At 34.9% G+C, this 18641-nt stretch overlaps 2 protein-coding genes across 2 annotated transcripts; one reads left to right on the top strand and one right to left on the bottom strand.

The window, feature by feature from the left end:
- The first annotated feature begins 916 nt into the window (after window positions 1-916).
- LOC107701748 (LETM1 domain-containing protein 1-like) lies at window positions 917-7970 on the top strand. The gene is made up of 9 exons (XM_016503858.1): window positions 917-1075; window positions 1355-1512; window positions 1615-1730; window positions 1818-1900; window positions 4657-4843; window positions 4946-5047; window positions 5138-5290; window positions 5378-5474; window positions 6332-7970. Exons 1-9 carry the CDS (start codon window positions 957-959, stop codon window positions 6403-6405), a joined length of 1089 nt encoding a protein of 362 aa, XP_016359344.1. The 5' UTR covers window positions 917-956; the 3' UTR covers window positions 6406-7970.
- On the bottom strand, window positions 7809-18542 carry LOC107701749 (CD63 antigen-like). Its single transcript, XM_016503859.1, has 8 exons — window positions 18440-18542; window positions 16904-16987; window positions 11071-11253; window positions 9257-9331; window positions 9078-9170; window positions 8494-8640; window positions 8212-8295; window positions 7809-8111 (listed from the first exon to the last, which is right to left on the bottom strand). The coding sequence occupies exons 2-8, from the start codon at window positions 16967-16969 to the stop codon at window positions 8046-8048; spliced, it is 714 nt and encodes a 237-aa protein (XP_016359345.1). The 5' UTR covers window positions 16970-16987; window positions 18440-18542; the 3' UTR covers window positions 7809-8045.
- Window positions 18543-18641: the final 99 nt, after the last annotated feature.

Below are 18641 nucleotides of genomic sequence, written 5' to 3'. Positions count from 1 at the left end.
ACAGACAGAAAATAGAAAACTAGCAAAACGGCTTTATATAAAATAAAGTTAAATAAAACAATTCAGTTCAATTCAGTTAGATTAAATTAGATTAGAAACAGCTGTGCTGGTAATATTTTTGGAACCTGTGATACGTTTTTTAGGATTCTTTTATGGATAAAAAGTAAAAAAGAACAGCATTTACATTCAAAATATAAATATGGTGTAACAATATACACTACCTTCAAAAGTTTGGGGTCAGCCATTTTTTTCTTTTCTTTTCTTTTCTTTTCTTTTCTTTTTTTTTGTTGAAAGAAATGAATGCTTTTATTCAGCAAGGATGTGTTAAATTGACAAAAAGTAATAATAAAGATTTATATTGTTAGAAAAGATTTCTATTTTAAATAAATGCTGTTCTTTTTAACTTTATTCATAAAATAATCCTGAAAAAAAGTATCACAGGTTTCCAACATTGATAATAAATCAGCATATTAGAATAGTTTCTGAAGGATCATGTGACACTGAAGACTGGAGTAATTATGATGAAAAATCAGCGTTTGCATCACATAAATAAATTATATTTTAAAGTATATTAAAATAGAAAACCATTATTTTGAATGGTAATACTATTTTACAATATTACGTTTTTTTCTGTATTTTTGCTCAAATAAATGCAGCCTTGATGAACAGAAGAGACTTCTGTAAAACACATTAAAAATCTTACTGATCCCAAACTTTTGAACAGCAGCGTACATATATATACATTTTTAATTTGCTTGAGCCAAGGAGACTAATAGGGTTTTGAAATGAAGACTCCAATCACACAAATACTACGGTATCTATCGACAAAAAAAAAAAAAAGTGGTGCGCTTTGAGTACTATATATGCGGTTATTGAAGCAGCCAATCACAGCGCCGCGCCCGCATTCCATTCTCTGAAGACACGCCCACGTAGACCTGTCAGCTGCTCAGTCCAAGATGGCGCTGTCCTGTATAGGGGTGTGCCGCGGAACTTCATTGATCTTACTGTACGGAAAACGACCTGTCGGGGTCAAAGCAAGTCTCTGCACACTTAGACTGGCTTCCACAAAATCCAGGTACTATTCATAACAAGTTCAGGATGATCGATCATATGTAGGCGGTGGTGCGCATACCACCATACAGCTTGGTGTTTTTGCATATAGACTCGTTATAAAATGATACTGAAGATAATGTTTCATCATGAATTATACAAGTAGGGCCACTGGAAATATTTCTCATTGTCTGTCCTCCTTTTAGTTGTTGTCCAGAGAAAAAATTTCACTGGGTTCATCAGGAAATACAGTACATGCCCTGCCCTGTTATGACATCTCACAAATGTATGTATGTATGTGTAGTAGTTTGTGGTTTGCTAGACACTACTCGCCTTCACAAGCAAGACATGGAATTGGTCGAAGCGTTGTGTCCGGTCTGAAATGGGCCAATGAGAAATATGAGAGATTCCTGCAACGTCGCTTTCCACGATTTTACATTATCTATCACACTTTTATGAGAGGTCAGAGTGAATAATATATATTTAAAATCATTACTGAATTTTTATCCTCAAACCATCTCGGGCAAATATGTTATAATATAGGTTTTATGATTTTCTATAAAGGTTTCCGGCTCCTGTTTCAAGATGGTACAGAAGTGAGAAGAATCGTAGCCCGCATGCTCAGTGAAAAAACAGAGTACCAGAATTTGCCTTACCGTGATATGGAGAAAATCAGGCAGGTGGGTCAAAGAACTGAAGCAGACATTTATGGGATATATTGCTGTTATAAGTTGTATTAAATTATCATTTTTGTGTGTTGCTTTCAGGTCCGCAAGGACTTAATCAAAGCCATTCCATTGGTCATCTTATCAGTACCTCCTTTTGCCAACTATGTGGTCTTCATCCTTATGTGAGTATTTAGCATCTTACTACGCTGATTATTCAGTGTTTTGCCTTTTAAGCAATTATGGAGTATTTTTGCATCTTTGAAACTGATTGAATATTGCATGTCTCCTTTATTATCTGTCACTCTTCCATACATTTATCCGATGATACTTCCATCCTCAGGAATGTGATTTTTCCGTATTTATTAATATTTCTGTATTTTCTGACCTGGGAGGTATGACCCACATGAATTTAGTTTAGTTTAACTTTAACTTTATTGTCCATTCTGTTTGTCAGAGCAGAAATTTGTCTTTGACTGGTGACATGAATACATCCACATTAATGCTTAAAAAAAACACATCACACATTAACGACACAAACATAGAATTGAACAAATGTAAACAATTGACAGTACCCCCATCATTTCTTACACATTTCAAATCATCCACAGTAATATAGAAAAAAAATTTAATGCCAACCATTCTCTTGCATTTACTTCAAACAATAATCTGATTTAAAATTATAACTGCCATTGGGACAAATTATACGTATTTCTTATGGCCAGAGGAATTTTGAGTATATGCCCTGATGGAAGCATTTCAAAAGTAGAGTGGAGGGGATGCGTATGATCTTTAAGTTTAGTCAAGTTATACTTAATTGTCCTTTACAGGAAATTTGTCTTGGACTCTAAAGCTGCGGTAGTACACAACAACCACACACAATAACAACAACAACATTATTAAGAGAGAAGAAAAACAAATTGCAGTTTTTCCATAAAATAATCAAATAAGACCTGAAGTGAATGTTGTTTATGGCCAGTGATATTATTTACCTGATTATATATTTGTGAAAGTTTGTTCTTCTGTTTAACTGTTATATTACCGTACCATTAAACAATATTATATGTAAGAATGCTCTCAATCATTGACCTGTATACCATAGTTAGATTGTGTGTGGACTCTACATTATTTTCAAAGTTAAGTTTATCGTCAATGATTGTTCCTAAATATTTCAAATTCGAGACCTGCTCTACAGTTTTTCCTTTTATAATGACTGGTTTGTATACAGGGCTTGTATCATAGCTCTCAAACCAACTGATAATACTGTCAATATACTCAAAATATGAGGAGCAATTCATTTCATTCTGACAGGAGACCAATGCCCATATCATCAGTATACTTTATGAGGGAGAGGTTATCATCATCACACTGCAGTTCATTGCTGTATACAGAGAACAATATTGGAGACAGTACAGATCCCTGTGGTACCCCAGTATTTAAAATCAAGCAGTCAGACAAGACATTATTAATACAAACACGCTGAGGTCGGTCTATTAAAAATTCCTTAATCCATAAAATCATCCAACTACTAACACCTAAATTGTGAAGGCACTTTAAAAGAAGGTTTGGTTGGACGTTATCAAAAGCAGACGAGAAATCCATGAAGAGTATTCTAACTTACATATTTGACTTATCTAAATGATGTTGAACTTTATTCAAAATAGTGAGAGAGGCATTGGCCCGGTAAGCAAATTGCAGGGGGTCGATAGATCTCTCAATTTGAGATGACAATTCCTTACTATGCGTTTCATACATTTGCAAAGAACTGATGTGAGCGCAATTGGACAAAAGTCATTTACCAATTTTGCATGAGGTATTTTGGGTACTGGGATGATGCATCTCTTGCATTTCCTCTTTTGAATTTCTTCTCAACATTCTCTTTATATTCCTTCTGTGTGTCTTTTATCTTACGTTTAACTGCTTTATTTAACTCCTTTACGTTCTGCTGATCATGCTGCATGAAAGCAATTTTCTTCATATTTAAATAATGTTTCAAATCTTTGTTAATCCATGGCTTGTCATTTGGGTAGATTCTGATATTCTTTGTTTGAACAACAGAATTTACACAGAAATTGATGTAGCAGGTTATTGTATCATTCAACAATTCATAGTTACTACAACAATCGTTATCATTAAAAAATAAGTCCCATTCAGTACACTCAAAACACCCTCTTAACTGTTCTATTATAAAATTTAATGAAGAAATATATTACTATTGCAAAAATATTATTGTAATATAGCAAAGGATTAATAATAATAATAATAATGCTAATAATATTGAATTAGCTCAGGCTACCTTAATGCAGAGCTTTATGAGGTGGGTTTTGAGTCGGCTGTCTTGGACAGATGTAGATATCAAATTGTGTCAATCTGAGTGAAAAATGGATGCATTTTAAAATAAATATTATTATTGTTATTAATCCTTAGCTATATTACAATAATATTTTTGCAATAGTAATATATTTCTCTAATTAATTTTATAATTTAAATAAAAAAATATAATTTTTATGTTTATTATTAATCTTTTTAATTTTACAGTATAATTGTATTATTGCAATATTTCTTTATTGATTTGAGTTTTAAGTTTAATTTTTAAAATGTTAAAAATAATAAACACTAAATAAGTTTGTTGTTGTTATTATTAAATATTATTTTTATTTTACAGCACAATAGTATTATTTCAATAGTAATATTTATTGATTTAGATTTTTACAATTTAAATACTTTTTCAGTAATCGTTATTAAATACTCAGCTTTTTATTTTACAGCACAATAATTCTTTTGCAACAGTATATTTCTTTGATTAGTTTATACATTTAAAAAATATTTTAAATAATAATATAATAATAATTTATTATTATTGTTATTATTAAATGGGGAGAGGTGGATGTTTTTCTTCTTTCTTGTCCTTAGCTGATCACATGCCTGCATCATCCTCTAGGTACCTCTATCCTCGCCAGCTTCTGATCCGGCACTTCTGGACCCCACAGCAGCTGGTGGAGTTTCAGGGGGTGTATCATACCCAGAGAGCACAGCACCACTGGGCTATAGTCAAAGGGCTGGAGAGCACGTCAACATCTGTCCAAGACAGTCGCCTCAAAAGCCGCCTCTTGGAACTCTGCAGTAAGGTAGCCTGAGCTAATTCATAATGTTACGTATGTGTAAAACCATAGCCTTTATTATTTTATTCAGATTTTGACTTTATAATAAATATAAATGTGTGTCTGCAGGTCCGAAGTGGAGTCCATCCTGTGGTGTCTGATGTCCATGCAGTGAGAACTTTGTTCTCTGGGCCTCCCTTGGGTGTCAAGAGAATGTATGCAGATCAAATGGTGAGTTTAAAATAATCGGCTAGTTGAACAATGAACTGCACTTTAAATGTTTGTTATTTAGTCTTTGTCTTGTTTAAAATGTATTTTCAGAGGCGCCTGTGTCCTTTGCTCTTCCTGATGCCCCGCCTCCCAGCCTTTTGGATTGGTCGACGCTTGAACAGCCATGCCTTAGAACTCATGCAGCTTGACCGCACCATTGTTCGATTAGGCGTGCACCAATTAAACGATGCGGAGCTCAGAGAGGTCAGGGGTCACTCTTTATTGCCTATTACATTTAAGCAGACTTTATTTTGTGATTTTTGAAGACTATTTTTACATCACATCTCCTAGGCATGTTACGTGAGAGGGCTGAATCCTCACTGTCTGAGTCCAGGGCAGTGCCGGGAATGGCTCACACAGTGGTTGCAGTTCTCAACACACCTCAAAGGTACACAAGCCATAAGATCAAGGCTGTGTTCAGCATAGCGTACTAGCATGCTACTTTTATGGTGCGTTCACGCCAGGTCATAATTACTAGATGACACCCTGGACGTTCTACACTGAGCCATACATGTTAAAGGCTGTTTTCTTAAAATACTTTTTTTTTTTTCCCCAGAAACCTCCACTTCAATAGAACTTACATACAGTTTTATTGCCATCTATATTCTTAGGGTTGTTTTTTTCACAGAGGGGTTTGATATGTATTTGTCTGATGTTATACAACATTTTATTCCTAGAAACATGGTGAAATCATTTTCTGGCTGCTGACAGTGTTTTCTGATTTATGGAGTGATAAAAACAGATGTCCAAAATCCCCTCTGAAAAGCATTTAAAGTTAATGTGAAATAAGAATTTTGAACCCGGCCTTATCCAGTGATCAGATTTCTGTTCTGGATATGTATGCAAATGAGTGCATATTTAATTAGATAATTTAAACATAACATTTCATTTGCAACATTTCTGTATGCAGATTCCCTGTAGACAATACAATATGTCTAGTGTACAACTGAATGCATTGCCAAGGATACTGTATCCCACAATGCAGTGCAGTGTTATGAATGAACCAAAAGTTTTTTTTTTTTTTTAAGTATAGTGTGTACTGCACAGTATTCAGTATTTGAACATAGATGTACTCTAAAGTTAGCTTTTAATATACCCTGAATGTTTCTTAATTAGTCAGTTGGGGTTTGTGTTGAATGGCATGAACAAATAACAGAAGAAACCACGGTTTTGCTTTTGAAACTGAGATGACAGTTACGGTGTTGCACATTCATTGTGTATTCTGTTTCCTTCTTGTTTGACCAGAGTCAGAGACCTCCCTCTATCTGCACTGTATGGTGCTGCTCACTGTAAACTACCCTAAACACCCACGTCACTGACCTCAGAAGGAAGTAGATGACTTCTCTTCCTAATGCCCAGTGCTGAAAATCCATCACCACACCCAAAGGCAAAACACCACAGGAACAAACAGACTCATGTTTGCAAATTCAAGCAGCACAACACTTTTTTTTTTACCATGAGTCCTTTGGCTCAGTCACACGTTACTTTCATTATGAAGGGATTTTTTGAAGTTTCTGCAGGAATTATTCTTTAAAGGGCCTGCCATTCTTTAAAAGTGTTTCTAGGAGATCCAATTTAGTTTACTTCAGTAAGGAACAGATAGGACGGACATTGTCATTGAAAGATGCCATCGGGATTCTGGAACTTGTGGAATAATTTCATTCATTTTTTTTCTTCCATATAGACAGGGTGTGTAATTAGTGACGTACATTTACACTATGAGAGGTTCTAACCTGATCGGAGACAAAAAGCACACTGAACATATGCCAAATGCAACCATTTGGAATTAAAGCTCATTGGTCTTATCTTGAAACATTTTCATTTTGAATATTTATTCTGCTAACAATAGTTGTTCATGCACAGTCATTTGTGAATTGCGTTTTGAGGCATTTTGTACCTTTGTTTAAAATCTGCACTAAGTATCACCTATCACATTAATTTTTCAAGTGTCTGTCTCGGATTGTTTAAAATGTTTTACTATAGAAATCCATTTTTTGAGTTTGAAATCAGATGACAGGACTGGAAAGAGGTTTACAGTCTTTAAAAATACTGGAGATAAAGTGTATTTCTTAATATAATATTAAGCTAAGTTCTATAATGCAGCATATACTCACTTTAATTAAATGTATTATTTATTTTGAGTTCTCAAAACAACACAAAGAATATTGCACCTTGTTCCTGACCTATCCAATAAGAAGCTGTTTTCTGTGAGCAATAAGCTGTTTGGTCAAAGCATTAATGTTATGCTAAATGAGTCTTGTCAGGTTCTGAAATAACTTGAACTTCTTATTCAGCCTTTTAACAGGTGCCTTTTACTTAAAAACACAGGAATAAATTAGGTGCAATACCTGCCGTTATCTTTTTGTGTTGCAATATTTTATTTTTATATAAAGAGACAATGCCGTTTGGTTCGGTGTTAAAGTACATAGTGAATGCAGTATGAGAAGACCTGAACTTCTATTAAAAGACTTCAAACTTTATGATCTCTGTTTGCATCCTTCATCAAGGTAGCATTGATTCACCAACCAAAGTAGTAAGTTGAAATACCTCTAAATATTTAAGTTCATTACGTTCTATTTAACACAAGGACAAACTTGTTTAGAACATTTTATTTCTTTTATTTTGACAAGAATGTTCTATAAATGTATAAAATTTGGCATATCGGTAATTAATTGATTATTGTCCTGTAACCCAAAGTAATGTCACTGCGGTAAAGATAAAGTTTAAACGATGTCTAAAGTATAAATCTGAGACTTAACAGGAGACTAATCTACTGGATTAGTCATAGAAGCATAGACGTCATAGATATTTCATTCTCAAAGAAAATGAGTACTCTCAACTTACACAGCAAGGGGGATAATAATTGCCATTTATATAATAGTTTTAAAAAATACCTAAACAGTCTCTAAAAGCTTTAAGTGATGTGCTGATATGGGTGAGGTGCTGTAACTAGATGTGATCACATGACCTCATAGCCACTGCGGATGCCTCGCATCAGAATGCAGGACAACACAATGCCTGTGATCTACAAAAAAAAATTTGTATTGGTTAGTGTATGAAAAAGAGAAGGTTGCAATGACGTTTTTATGTGCATATAATAGAAAAACTAATCTTGCAGGTCTTACCTGCACAAATGCAATGACCAGAGATGCCACAGCGATCCACAGGATGTTTCGCTTTAGAAATTTGTCCAGAATGGGCAGACATCCCTGTGTTAAACGAATACACAAACAAAATCTAAGTGCTTATAGCACATCCCACATATTCTGTCCAATAAACAATTTGAACTAGTCTTATTTAAAAACTCTGAATTTTCTTTTTTAGCTATGAGGACACAGACGGTCTAATTTTTTGTAGAATTTCTTTGTAAAAATGCCTCCGTACAGAAGAAAAAAAAGGTTTCTTACATCCGTGTAGATTTTGCTGGTGTCTCGGATAGCTCCTTTACCACAATTCTGAGTGACGTTTTTACAGCAGGAGTCTGGGACTGAATTGGGAGCCAAGAATTTTGAGTTCAACCAATCAATAGAGGAGTTTCTTCCACAGCACTTGTACTAGAAGAAAGACATTACAAATTCAACTTACAAATTAACTGGTCTTTTTGTAAGTAATATTATATATTATATGAGATATATATATATATAAAATGTATGTGTGTGTGTGTAAAATAAAAATAAATCATTCAAATTTCAGAGCAAGTGCAGTGCAGTCTAAAGTGAATTTTAGCAACATAACAGCACAAGAGGAAGCAGGATGTCAGTTTAGCGTCAACAGATGGCACCAAGCAAACAAAATGGGAGAAACTCTTGAGACACGATCATGTGCATGTGAAAATGGAAATCGGAGCAGGAAAAGCAAGTAGTGCATACACTTGTAGCTGTTATGTATCTTTGTAAGTCATTCCCCCAAAGTCCACGGTATAGTTCGAACACTGATCACAAGTATTGTTTGGACGAGCAGCACATCCAAAATGTGAGAGGTTTGGGTTTACGTCTTGCTGTATAGTATCAAGGGTTTCACGGTTTTCTGTTTCATTGTATCCAGTGATCATGACGTCAAAGCCTTTATTCAGTAGATCAGTCAGCTGCAGAGAAAGAGAAATTATTATGAGCCAAATGGTACTAGGAAATAGATGAATAAAAATGAAGTGCCAATGAGAAGAGTGCTCACGTTCCCATGCAAGACATATCCAGCGATGGCGGCTCCGATTTCAATGATGATGATGAGGGAGAGAAGAACAGCAAACTAGGAAAGGATAAATAAAGTAGAGGTGACTGATAAAGGTGAAGAAAGTCAAGGAACAGCATTTCAAAGATTTTAATTATTTTATTGAGAGAGGGTAGGTGCTGTGCTACTGTATTTGTGTAGGCTTAGTGGCATATTCTGAGGCACCAGTTCATTCTAACTGTTTGTTATCCATTTTAGTCAAATATGCAGATACACATCTATTCTTCCAATTAAGTGTTATGTCAAAAGGAATCTGGTTTGACCTGTTGGCCATGTGTTGACCATGTCAACACAGACATGCTGCAGCTTTACAGCAGTCAGTAAATAAACAAAAGCATCAGCAGCAAGTTCGTGGAAATATAGCCTAGATGTCGTGTAAATGGTGTAAATGTGTACCAAGTTACTTGGGCAATACTTCAAGTCTGCATGAAGTTAATCTACTAAAAACAATGTTTGTCTTGGTAGTTTAATGTTTGTCTTTAATCAAAATCTGAACATTAGCTTCCGCACTGGAATGGCATTCCTTCTCTGATGACGTCAGATTTGCAGAGTTTGGGCAGAGTATGCTTAACCACTCTCTTCCAACCATTAGTTTGCTGCGAGCGAGAGATGGAGAGGAGGTGCACTCAAATAAAACCCCAACCTCTATTCAATATTTCATTTCAATAAAGTCGGCAGCAACTTCTGGTTCACGTGGACTTTAATATTAGCGTGCTACACCACTAAACTTAATTAAAACATAAGCCCACATATAAACTTCATATTTCAGTCAGTCAACACAACAGTATATACCAGGGATCCTCAAATCTGGCCCACGAGATCCACTTTCCTGCAGAGTTTAGCTCTAACCCTAATCAAACACACCTGAGCATGCTAATCAATGTCTTCAGGATCATTAGAAAATCACAGGTAGGTGAGTTCGATCAAGGTTGGAGCTAAACTGTGCAGCGCATTGGCCCTCCAGGGCAAGATTTGAGGAACCCTGGTATATACTAACAAGTACACTTGTATACATTTACATGTTAACGTTGTAACATTGTCCTCTACCCCAGTGCATGCTAGATTTGATCATTAATCTGTATTTTCTCTTTTTTTTTCCCAGTTTGTGAATTAATCCTATTTATTGCTTCAATACGGTTTATTATTTTTTTATTATTATTAGCAGTATTATTTCTTGTTCCAGATTATTTTTACACACATTTCCCAAATCTGTCATGTTAATCTATTTACATATTTAAATATATAACATGTAATTAAATATTTCAATAATTAAATTAGAAAATAAACAATAAATAAAACTAATGTACAACTTGGAAAAATCAACATTTATTTAATTTATCTTATATATGCAATATAGCATTTTTCTCCCTTTTCAACTAAAATTTACGCTGACTGCTGCATGAGGTAAAATAAGTTGAAAACAAACCTAACAAATTAAAAACAAAATGCATGGATTTCAGCACTACTTCCTAATTACAAATTTGAAAGCAATAAAGGTAAATGTCATGTAATACTTGGTGACTAAGCCTTTGTTTACAAAGAGCTTGTGAATTAATAGGTAAGTGTTAAGAATAAATGGTGCAAACAAAATTTATCCCCTAGTGCAAGCAGCTGAAGCAACCCTAAACAATTAAACCATTTCCTTTATCTTAGCGAAATTGTCTGAACAGCAATTGGTTTACATTTACTAGAAAACCTGAATCTCATTATATGCACTGCAGCACTAGAACACAAATATTTTCCTCACACATCCCTACCGTGGTGATCATGCACTGATTCTCCTTCCAGGCGCCACAGCAGCCAAAGAATGCGATGAAGAAGATGACGACTCCCACCACTATCAGCACTAGAGGAGAACCGGAGTATCCTTTGAGGAAGGCCGTGGTGTTGATAGAAACTTTAGCCAATACCCCCAGAACTATTAAGGCCAGGCCACACAGCTAGGGATACGAGACAGAGAGAAGTGTGAAAAACAGTGACTTTAACAGACTCTTCAATAGTTATTTAGTTATTCCTCATTCTGTAGTTAAACTGGCATTAACCTGCAATCAACCTACATTTTTAAACTTACAACAGTCACTTATTTGGAATCATAAAAATTTAAACAGAAGAACGATGATGAAAAAGAGAGACAAAAAGAGGAACTGGAGCCTCAAGACAGAAGCAGTATGTCATGTCATGCGTTTGCATTCTCAAATTATCTCAAAGAGTCAAATGAAATAAAAGCACCAATTTTGATCAGAGTCTATTTTATTATTGAACTATCTTTTAATTTAGAATGAATAATTCATATTAACTAGGTTCTATTTGAGTGTTGTTTTCCACTAAAGATGTAAAGAAAAAAAATGGTACCGTAACTTATTGCATTAGCATTAAAGAGAAAAACAAAAAAGGGAGTTGTAACTAGGTGTGGTTAAGTTATTAGAACGCTTCTTTGCAACTTTCAGTACACTAATTTGCCATTGGCGCTGGCTTGAAATATCCATTTATCATGCTATGTAAAGTTTGTCAGTAATCAGGAAATTAGTTACGCACCATCATTATCACACAGATAATGTACTGTGTAAATGTCTCTTAAGTAAAGTAGGACTGATCAGCACAGCTGAGCAAAGTGTAAAGGATGTTTAGTAATATGTATGCGTCAGCTGTACAAATGTAAGATGTATGGTATTCTCACAGCAAGTCAACAACCCAGATCAACTTTTATGACTACACCAATCCGGCTAATGTACAAAGCAACACCCGTGTAAATATTTGAGGGTAATAAGTGGCAGCAGGTACCGGAGCAAAATTCCTGCTGAGTGAAATAAAGATATACACTGAAATTGAGTGTCTATTATTAGATAAAGAAACACATGACAATGTCCTAAATAAGGAGTTTAATTGTCTATTATCAGCCCATATTCAAGTTGCCCCTTGGCATTTTTTCACGGAATGCATCACAGATGAACGTTGATACTTATATGGGAAAGTCATATGATGCCATCGCAAATAGGAAGATCAATCACATTACTGACACTGAACTGTTAAATCTTGCTTTCACTGAGAAATATGAGACTATTAAATTCCCAGCACAAAACTCCACAGAGTAATTTGATGAATTTTATTTTATTTTCTAGTTCAAAAGAAGTTTGTTGCTGCAAATCAAACACACAACTCTAATTCTCATATCACTGGAATTGTTAATGGTTGAATGTTTGGTTAGGAAATGCACCCAATATGAAATTAAAATAATCTAAAATTAACAGAAGTGGAACTGTTTCATTATTATTATCATTAAAAAAAAAAAAGGTAATTGAAACACATCAGATCCATTGTTTTTGTGCTTTCTAACATTACAGTTGAGAATCTCCATGTGATATAATGTCCTATTCAGATGCGACAAAATTTCCCTGGGAAAGTTACATTAGTTCCACACATGCACCGTTTTTAAACCCATCTGAACTATACACATCTTTATGATTGTGGACATATGATATTTTCACAACATTTCTCATTTATTTTGATGTTCACTGAATACCATAACTAAAGTAATATTTATTGTGTCACAAATCATTTATTTAATTTAATGATTTAATGATTAAGAAAGTAAACTTTCTGAGTAAACATAGTAGTTCAAGTACTGTGGGGTATACTGGAATAAAAAGAAAATGAAATCTATAACTTAAGTTAACAAAAATAAGATGAGGTGAATTCCAGAAAGTGCTCAGAATGGTCAATGCAGTAGCAATAAAGGTAGATACCTAAATAATTCCTTCCTGTAAATAATTATATACATAATTTCCTAAACTACGTTTGAACACTATTAAGTCTGTCCAAACAGTGCAACAGAAACTAAGATCAGTGTGTTTGTGTGATCACAGGAATATAGGTGCAAAAATGAGTTTGTGCACATCCCCATCAGAGTATGTGTGAAAAACAAGCTGTAAGCTCATACAAGTACATGGCCATTAGCAACTATGTTGTCAATTTGAAGGATAGAGTGCTGTACATGCAAGAATGTTTTTTTCTTTCAGAAAACATACCACTAAATGCTCAGGTTACGCTTTAAAAAGAGTGTGTGGTGTGCACATTTACACCTGGGAATGCTTAGACACCAAACAATGTCAACACCAACAGCACAAGATAAATGCTTGAGAGAGCAGTGCTTTGTGTGATCAAACAAACTTGCTGGGATGAAGTGAGTGCTATTTTCCATGACCTAAAAGGAAGCCTGCATTATCAGCGAACTGCTGAAGGACAGCCATTAACACTTTAATCTTTAAGCATGTAATAATGCGAAGGTTTACCCAGCTCCTGATAAACACCTTAAACCCTATAAAAATCCTAAACACTCAAGCTCATGAGTGATTGGTCTTTGAAAGTTCAACAGCAAAATTTGATTTGCATGCTAACACTAAATGACTGTATTCCTGTAATCTGACAAAGCCAGGAAACGTATTCCTGAATGTTGTGAAATTTTCTGGCCTCACACTCCGAGTCAATATAACAGGAAACTTATTTTGCTCTCCTTAGAGCTCCTTGACTGGCAAAACTGTGTCATAGTTACTACGAACTCTTAAAACATTTTGAGGTTTTGAGAGGGGGAGGAGGAATTGTGAAATACCACAAGACATATTTGAGAAGTAGAGGAAAAAAACTGTCCATTCTATTTCTCCTTTTAAAGCCACTCACTAAAGTCAACGTGAGACAGCATGAATTGTAAAAAGGCAGGGTTAGGAAAGCGTTTTGTATAAATCTTTCACAATAAAGTAGGGCTGGGCGATAAATCGATAACGATAATTATCGCGCGATATAAATTTCCTCGATAAACGATAACAAGAGTTTGATAAATGTTCGATATAATGTTTATGCGGCAAAGGCGGAACGAAAGAGCACTAGTCATTTGAAGCGCGCCACTCGGAGCATTTATCCTCTCGGATCAAAGTTCAAACAGCGGCGCGAGCTTCACTAGAGCAGATGCGTTCACTCCATCTGTGACTGTATAAAAACCATCTCAGACTAGGCATGGGACGATAACCGGTTTCAAGGTATACCGCGGTTTGGAAAAGTCATGGTTTCAAAAGCACTAAAATTTTCCGTTATACCGCTGCTGCGGTACGCACAGTTTTTTTACGTGTCATCAAACACGGAAAGTGCACGACTCCCTCAGTTGTGTGCAGCGAAGGGTGTAACGAGTCACACGAACCCTCCCCACCTCCGGTTGGTGCGAACAGTCAGTGAGAGTCAGCTGTGTGTGGGATGGCCGAAGGAGGTGAATCCCTGGAACTTTTCCCCCATCGAAAAAGACGAAGTCTGCCGTATGGGAATTTTTTGGGTAACGTAGACTAACCATGTTACGTACACAATGATGTTCCGTACAGATGACGTTTTAGTGCCGATCGCTAAATAAATACTTCCAGGACGTACGTAAACTATGTATCTGTGTCATCTTCATTTCTCCCTCTTTCACCCCTGATCAAGACAGAGACCCACCCGCCGTTTGTTTCAGTGTTGAAATACTATTTGGCTTGCTACCGAGGCAGATAACATGGTTAATTAACTAGCTAACGTCAACTAGTTTCCTCCCTCAAGTTACTTCACAGAGCGAGGAATAGCAGACTTAGGGCTGGACGATACGATTTAGTACAATAATTAAATTTAGCTGGTATCACGTCTATACTTCTCTATACCGCCTGCCATTGTTTACATCTGTTCAAAATCACGACATTTAAAAAACAAACAAACTGCTGGCTCTCAGGTGTCTTTGCCACTGTTTGAGTGTTTTATGGAGAAAGACAGTGTGTTTGTGTGTGTAACACACTCGCGCTCTCTCTTTCCTTATGGTGTATGTGCACACATTCTCGTACCTCACCGCTCCAAACTTAATCCAGGAAAGGTGAACATTCCTGCATCATAACTTGGACTGAAAGAGGAATGTGTAGAAAGTGAGCATGTCTCCAAAAACCTTGTTGAGCTGCAGCAAATTTATTGATTTATTTTTTTAAAGAAATTATGTTTTGATTTATGTGTTTGATTATTGAGCTGCAGGTTTAGGCTCACTTAAGTGACTGCATTTTTTTTTTTCCATTTAGAAGGATTTTTTTCTTTTTTTTTTTACAGAAAATAATTTATGTTCTGATTATTGTTGAGCTGCAGGTTTAGGCTCACTTAAGTGATTGCACTTAATTTAATTAAGAACAATTCAATTATTTATTTTAATTATTTAGCCTGACATGTTTACTGTTCCAAAATGTTCTATGTTTCTTAAAAATATAATGTATTGTGTTCAGTGGGGAAAAAAAGTTGTTGTTTTTTACCCAGACATTTAAAAATAACATATTTTAGAGCTGTAATCACAATACCGTGATATTTTTATCTAAGGTTATCATACCGTCAGAATCTCATACCGGCCCATGCCTATCTCAGACTGTATAAAAACAGGTTCACTCGCTGATGAGTCTCGCTCACGCGACACTGAACAGCGCTGTGAGATCCAGTGTGAAGCGATTGCATTCAGCGAGGAACACAAATAACTCAGTTTACAGCCAGATGAAACAGCGCTGACAAACAGCAGAAACACTGTGGCAACGATACAGTCAGAAGGCTTTTTAATCTACAAATCACCATAATTTACTATGTAGTAGCACTAACTACATTTACTGTAGTAGCACTAACTGCACCATGGTATTGTGTCAGAAATGTGGGTATTCGTGTCAAATTTGATTATATTATTAATGTAGACATGTATTAAATGTATTGAAGGAGGAGTAATGGAATATAATTACAGTATTTTTTGTGATTAAGCTATAGCGTTTATGCATTTATAAATGTATTTAGACTACTGTTTTTCATAAATACCTACAAGCCATATTAAAGTTTTACCATGGTATTGAGGCTCTATATTTGTGTTTTAACTGTGATTATCATGATCTATGTATGCTAGTATGGAAGACCAATGGTTAAACAGTCAGAATAATTAAATTTCACCATATAAAAATTAAATTGCTACAATTTTTACAGATATTACTGATTTTGATAATGAACATAAATCTACATCTGCATCCTAACTCAAGCTACTATCAAATGTGTATTTCTAAGAGACAAAAAAAAGTTATAGGCCTATTATTAATATTATCAGGCAACACAAACTTGTTTCTTGATTTGAAACAATATTACTCATTACTAGAACATGCAGAACTAAGAAATAATTTTTTTCTATTAAGATATTTATTTTGTTAAGGAAAAATGACTGGAAAAGTGTCAAGAATTCAAAAACGAAGTGTTTGTCATCTTCTGACCATAAAGAAGTTTAAAACCACAATTAACCATCTGGTTTTTACAACTTTTACATTGGAGCAAAAATCTGCCTTTAAACTTGAAAGAAATAAAAATCTTACATTTATCGTGATAATTATCGATATCGACTGATATGAAAAAAAAATAAAATATTGTGATAATTTTTTGGCCATATCGCCCAGCCTACAATAAAGCATCCAGATAACATGCAATAAGCCAATGACAATTCAGGAAAATGGGCCAGCAGTTATAACACATGCCCTAGCTAATGCGAAATATGATGTGAAATAATAGACATTATTTGTTACTCACCCAGAAGATGAAATTAAAGAAAAAGAGCAGGTATTTGATACATTTTGCTCCTCCTTCTACAGCCATGGTGATTTTCGATTAAATCTAGAGAGAGAAAAAAGGTAAAAACACATAAATGAAAGTAAGAGACCACACCCACTGCGCTTAATACCTGCAAGGTTCAAAATACAGAAACAATATATAGGTCAGTGTACTGACACCAGCTAAATGAGGCTAATAATTAACTGTATATTACTGAAAGTCAAATATCCTTTTCAAGCAACTGAAAGAAACCATAAAAATGACAAGAAACTAAAATAACTTCAAAGGGCAAGAATATGTAAAGACGAAATGTGAAAGATTACAAAGTCATATTAAGCTATGACTGAAAATGACAATTATATAGATGCCTATAACCTTTAAATAAATAAATAAATCAGATTCTTTCCTCCAAGATTTTCCAGGGTGGACATGTTATGCTTGACCTCATGACTAACATGACAAAATTACTTGAAATAACTCAAAAATAATTTTTCTGAGGGTCTCATCCAGTGTGTGATGTCAGTTCTTACAGGACAAAGTATCACTGGACAGTATCTCAAGAGACAAAAAGATTAACCACATGTTTTATATAATTATATGGAAAATGTGAAAATAATTTTGTTAAAGATGTGCCGTTTCTGAGAACAAAATGACTATAGTTAAAATAAATGTAGGTAAAATGTGGGTTTTGGACCTTAAGCCCTATAGTCCTCATTCTCTTTACCCTGAACAAAAGAAAATTAATCAGGTAAAAATGAACATTAGAAAAGCTAAAACTGCTGACTTGTCTTAAGTAACAAGGAACAAAATAAAACCGTGAGAAAGGTGAAACTGTTATTACTTCATCTGACTGCAGTCACGAGATTAATAGTCACCAGAGTTTAGTTTGTTGTTTTAAATTTAGTGTGAAGGTTTCCTGTCTAATTGTTTTTTTAAAGGCTACACGATCTTTAACTGACTCAGTATGCTGGTTGTAAATAAATAAATAAATAAATAAATAAATAAATAAAGTTTATGATTATGACGACACTCAACTGTAGTTCTTGTTCCTAATAATCCACGTCCTCGTGTGATTCACAAATGCCTTATTTCTTAACTCCCAGGCCAACTTCTCAACTTTAGAAAGTTTCACATTATGGTATTTTAAATCTGACTGAAACAGGGTTCGAATGTTTAAAAGAAACCCACCAATATGTCGGAGGTTTTTAAGACTTTTAAGGCCTCGCTCTTTCCGAAATGACTGATTAAATTCAAGCTACGACACAAGAAAATAGCAAAGGAGAAGAAACAATGTGACTATTCACTGGGTTAACTAAATTACACCCCGCGTGAAATTTCGAGGATTTCTCATTATTTAAATACTAAAGATAACAAACAATCAGTACTCCTTATAAACGAAGAGAAAACGTGGCATTCGTTTCAGTCTCGAGATTACCGGAGAAATTTCCGTCACATGTTGAATTAAAGGTGTCGCGCGCCCGTCGATAAAAATATTGGTGAAATAAAAACGCTTACCTCTGGTTAAAATGTGAAGTCTCGCGTGCAGGAAAATTGGATGCTGTCTGTCCAAGCAACAGTACACGGAGTACACGAAGTGTTGGATTGTATAAATGTGACCCCACCCCTTACTGCAAAAGAGGCTGGGCCTAGTACAGAAATCATCTGTTTACTCTAAGCCTTTCTTTCTCATTTCAATGGCCTAAAACAGATCTAATAG

This window comes from Sinocyclocheilus anshuiensis, unplaced genomic scaffold (genome assembly GCF_001515605.1).
Source record: "Sinocyclocheilus anshuiensis isolate Anshui unplaced genomic scaffold, SAMN03320099.WGS_v1.1 scaffold1658, whole genome shotgun sequence".
Taxonomy (NCBI): Eukaryota; Metazoa; Chordata; class Actinopteri; order Cypriniformes; family Cyprinidae; genus Sinocyclocheilus; species Sinocyclocheilus anshuiensis.
The sequence above is the reverse complement of the archived record's forward strand: the minus strand, read 5'-3'. Positions and strand labels throughout refer to the sequence as shown.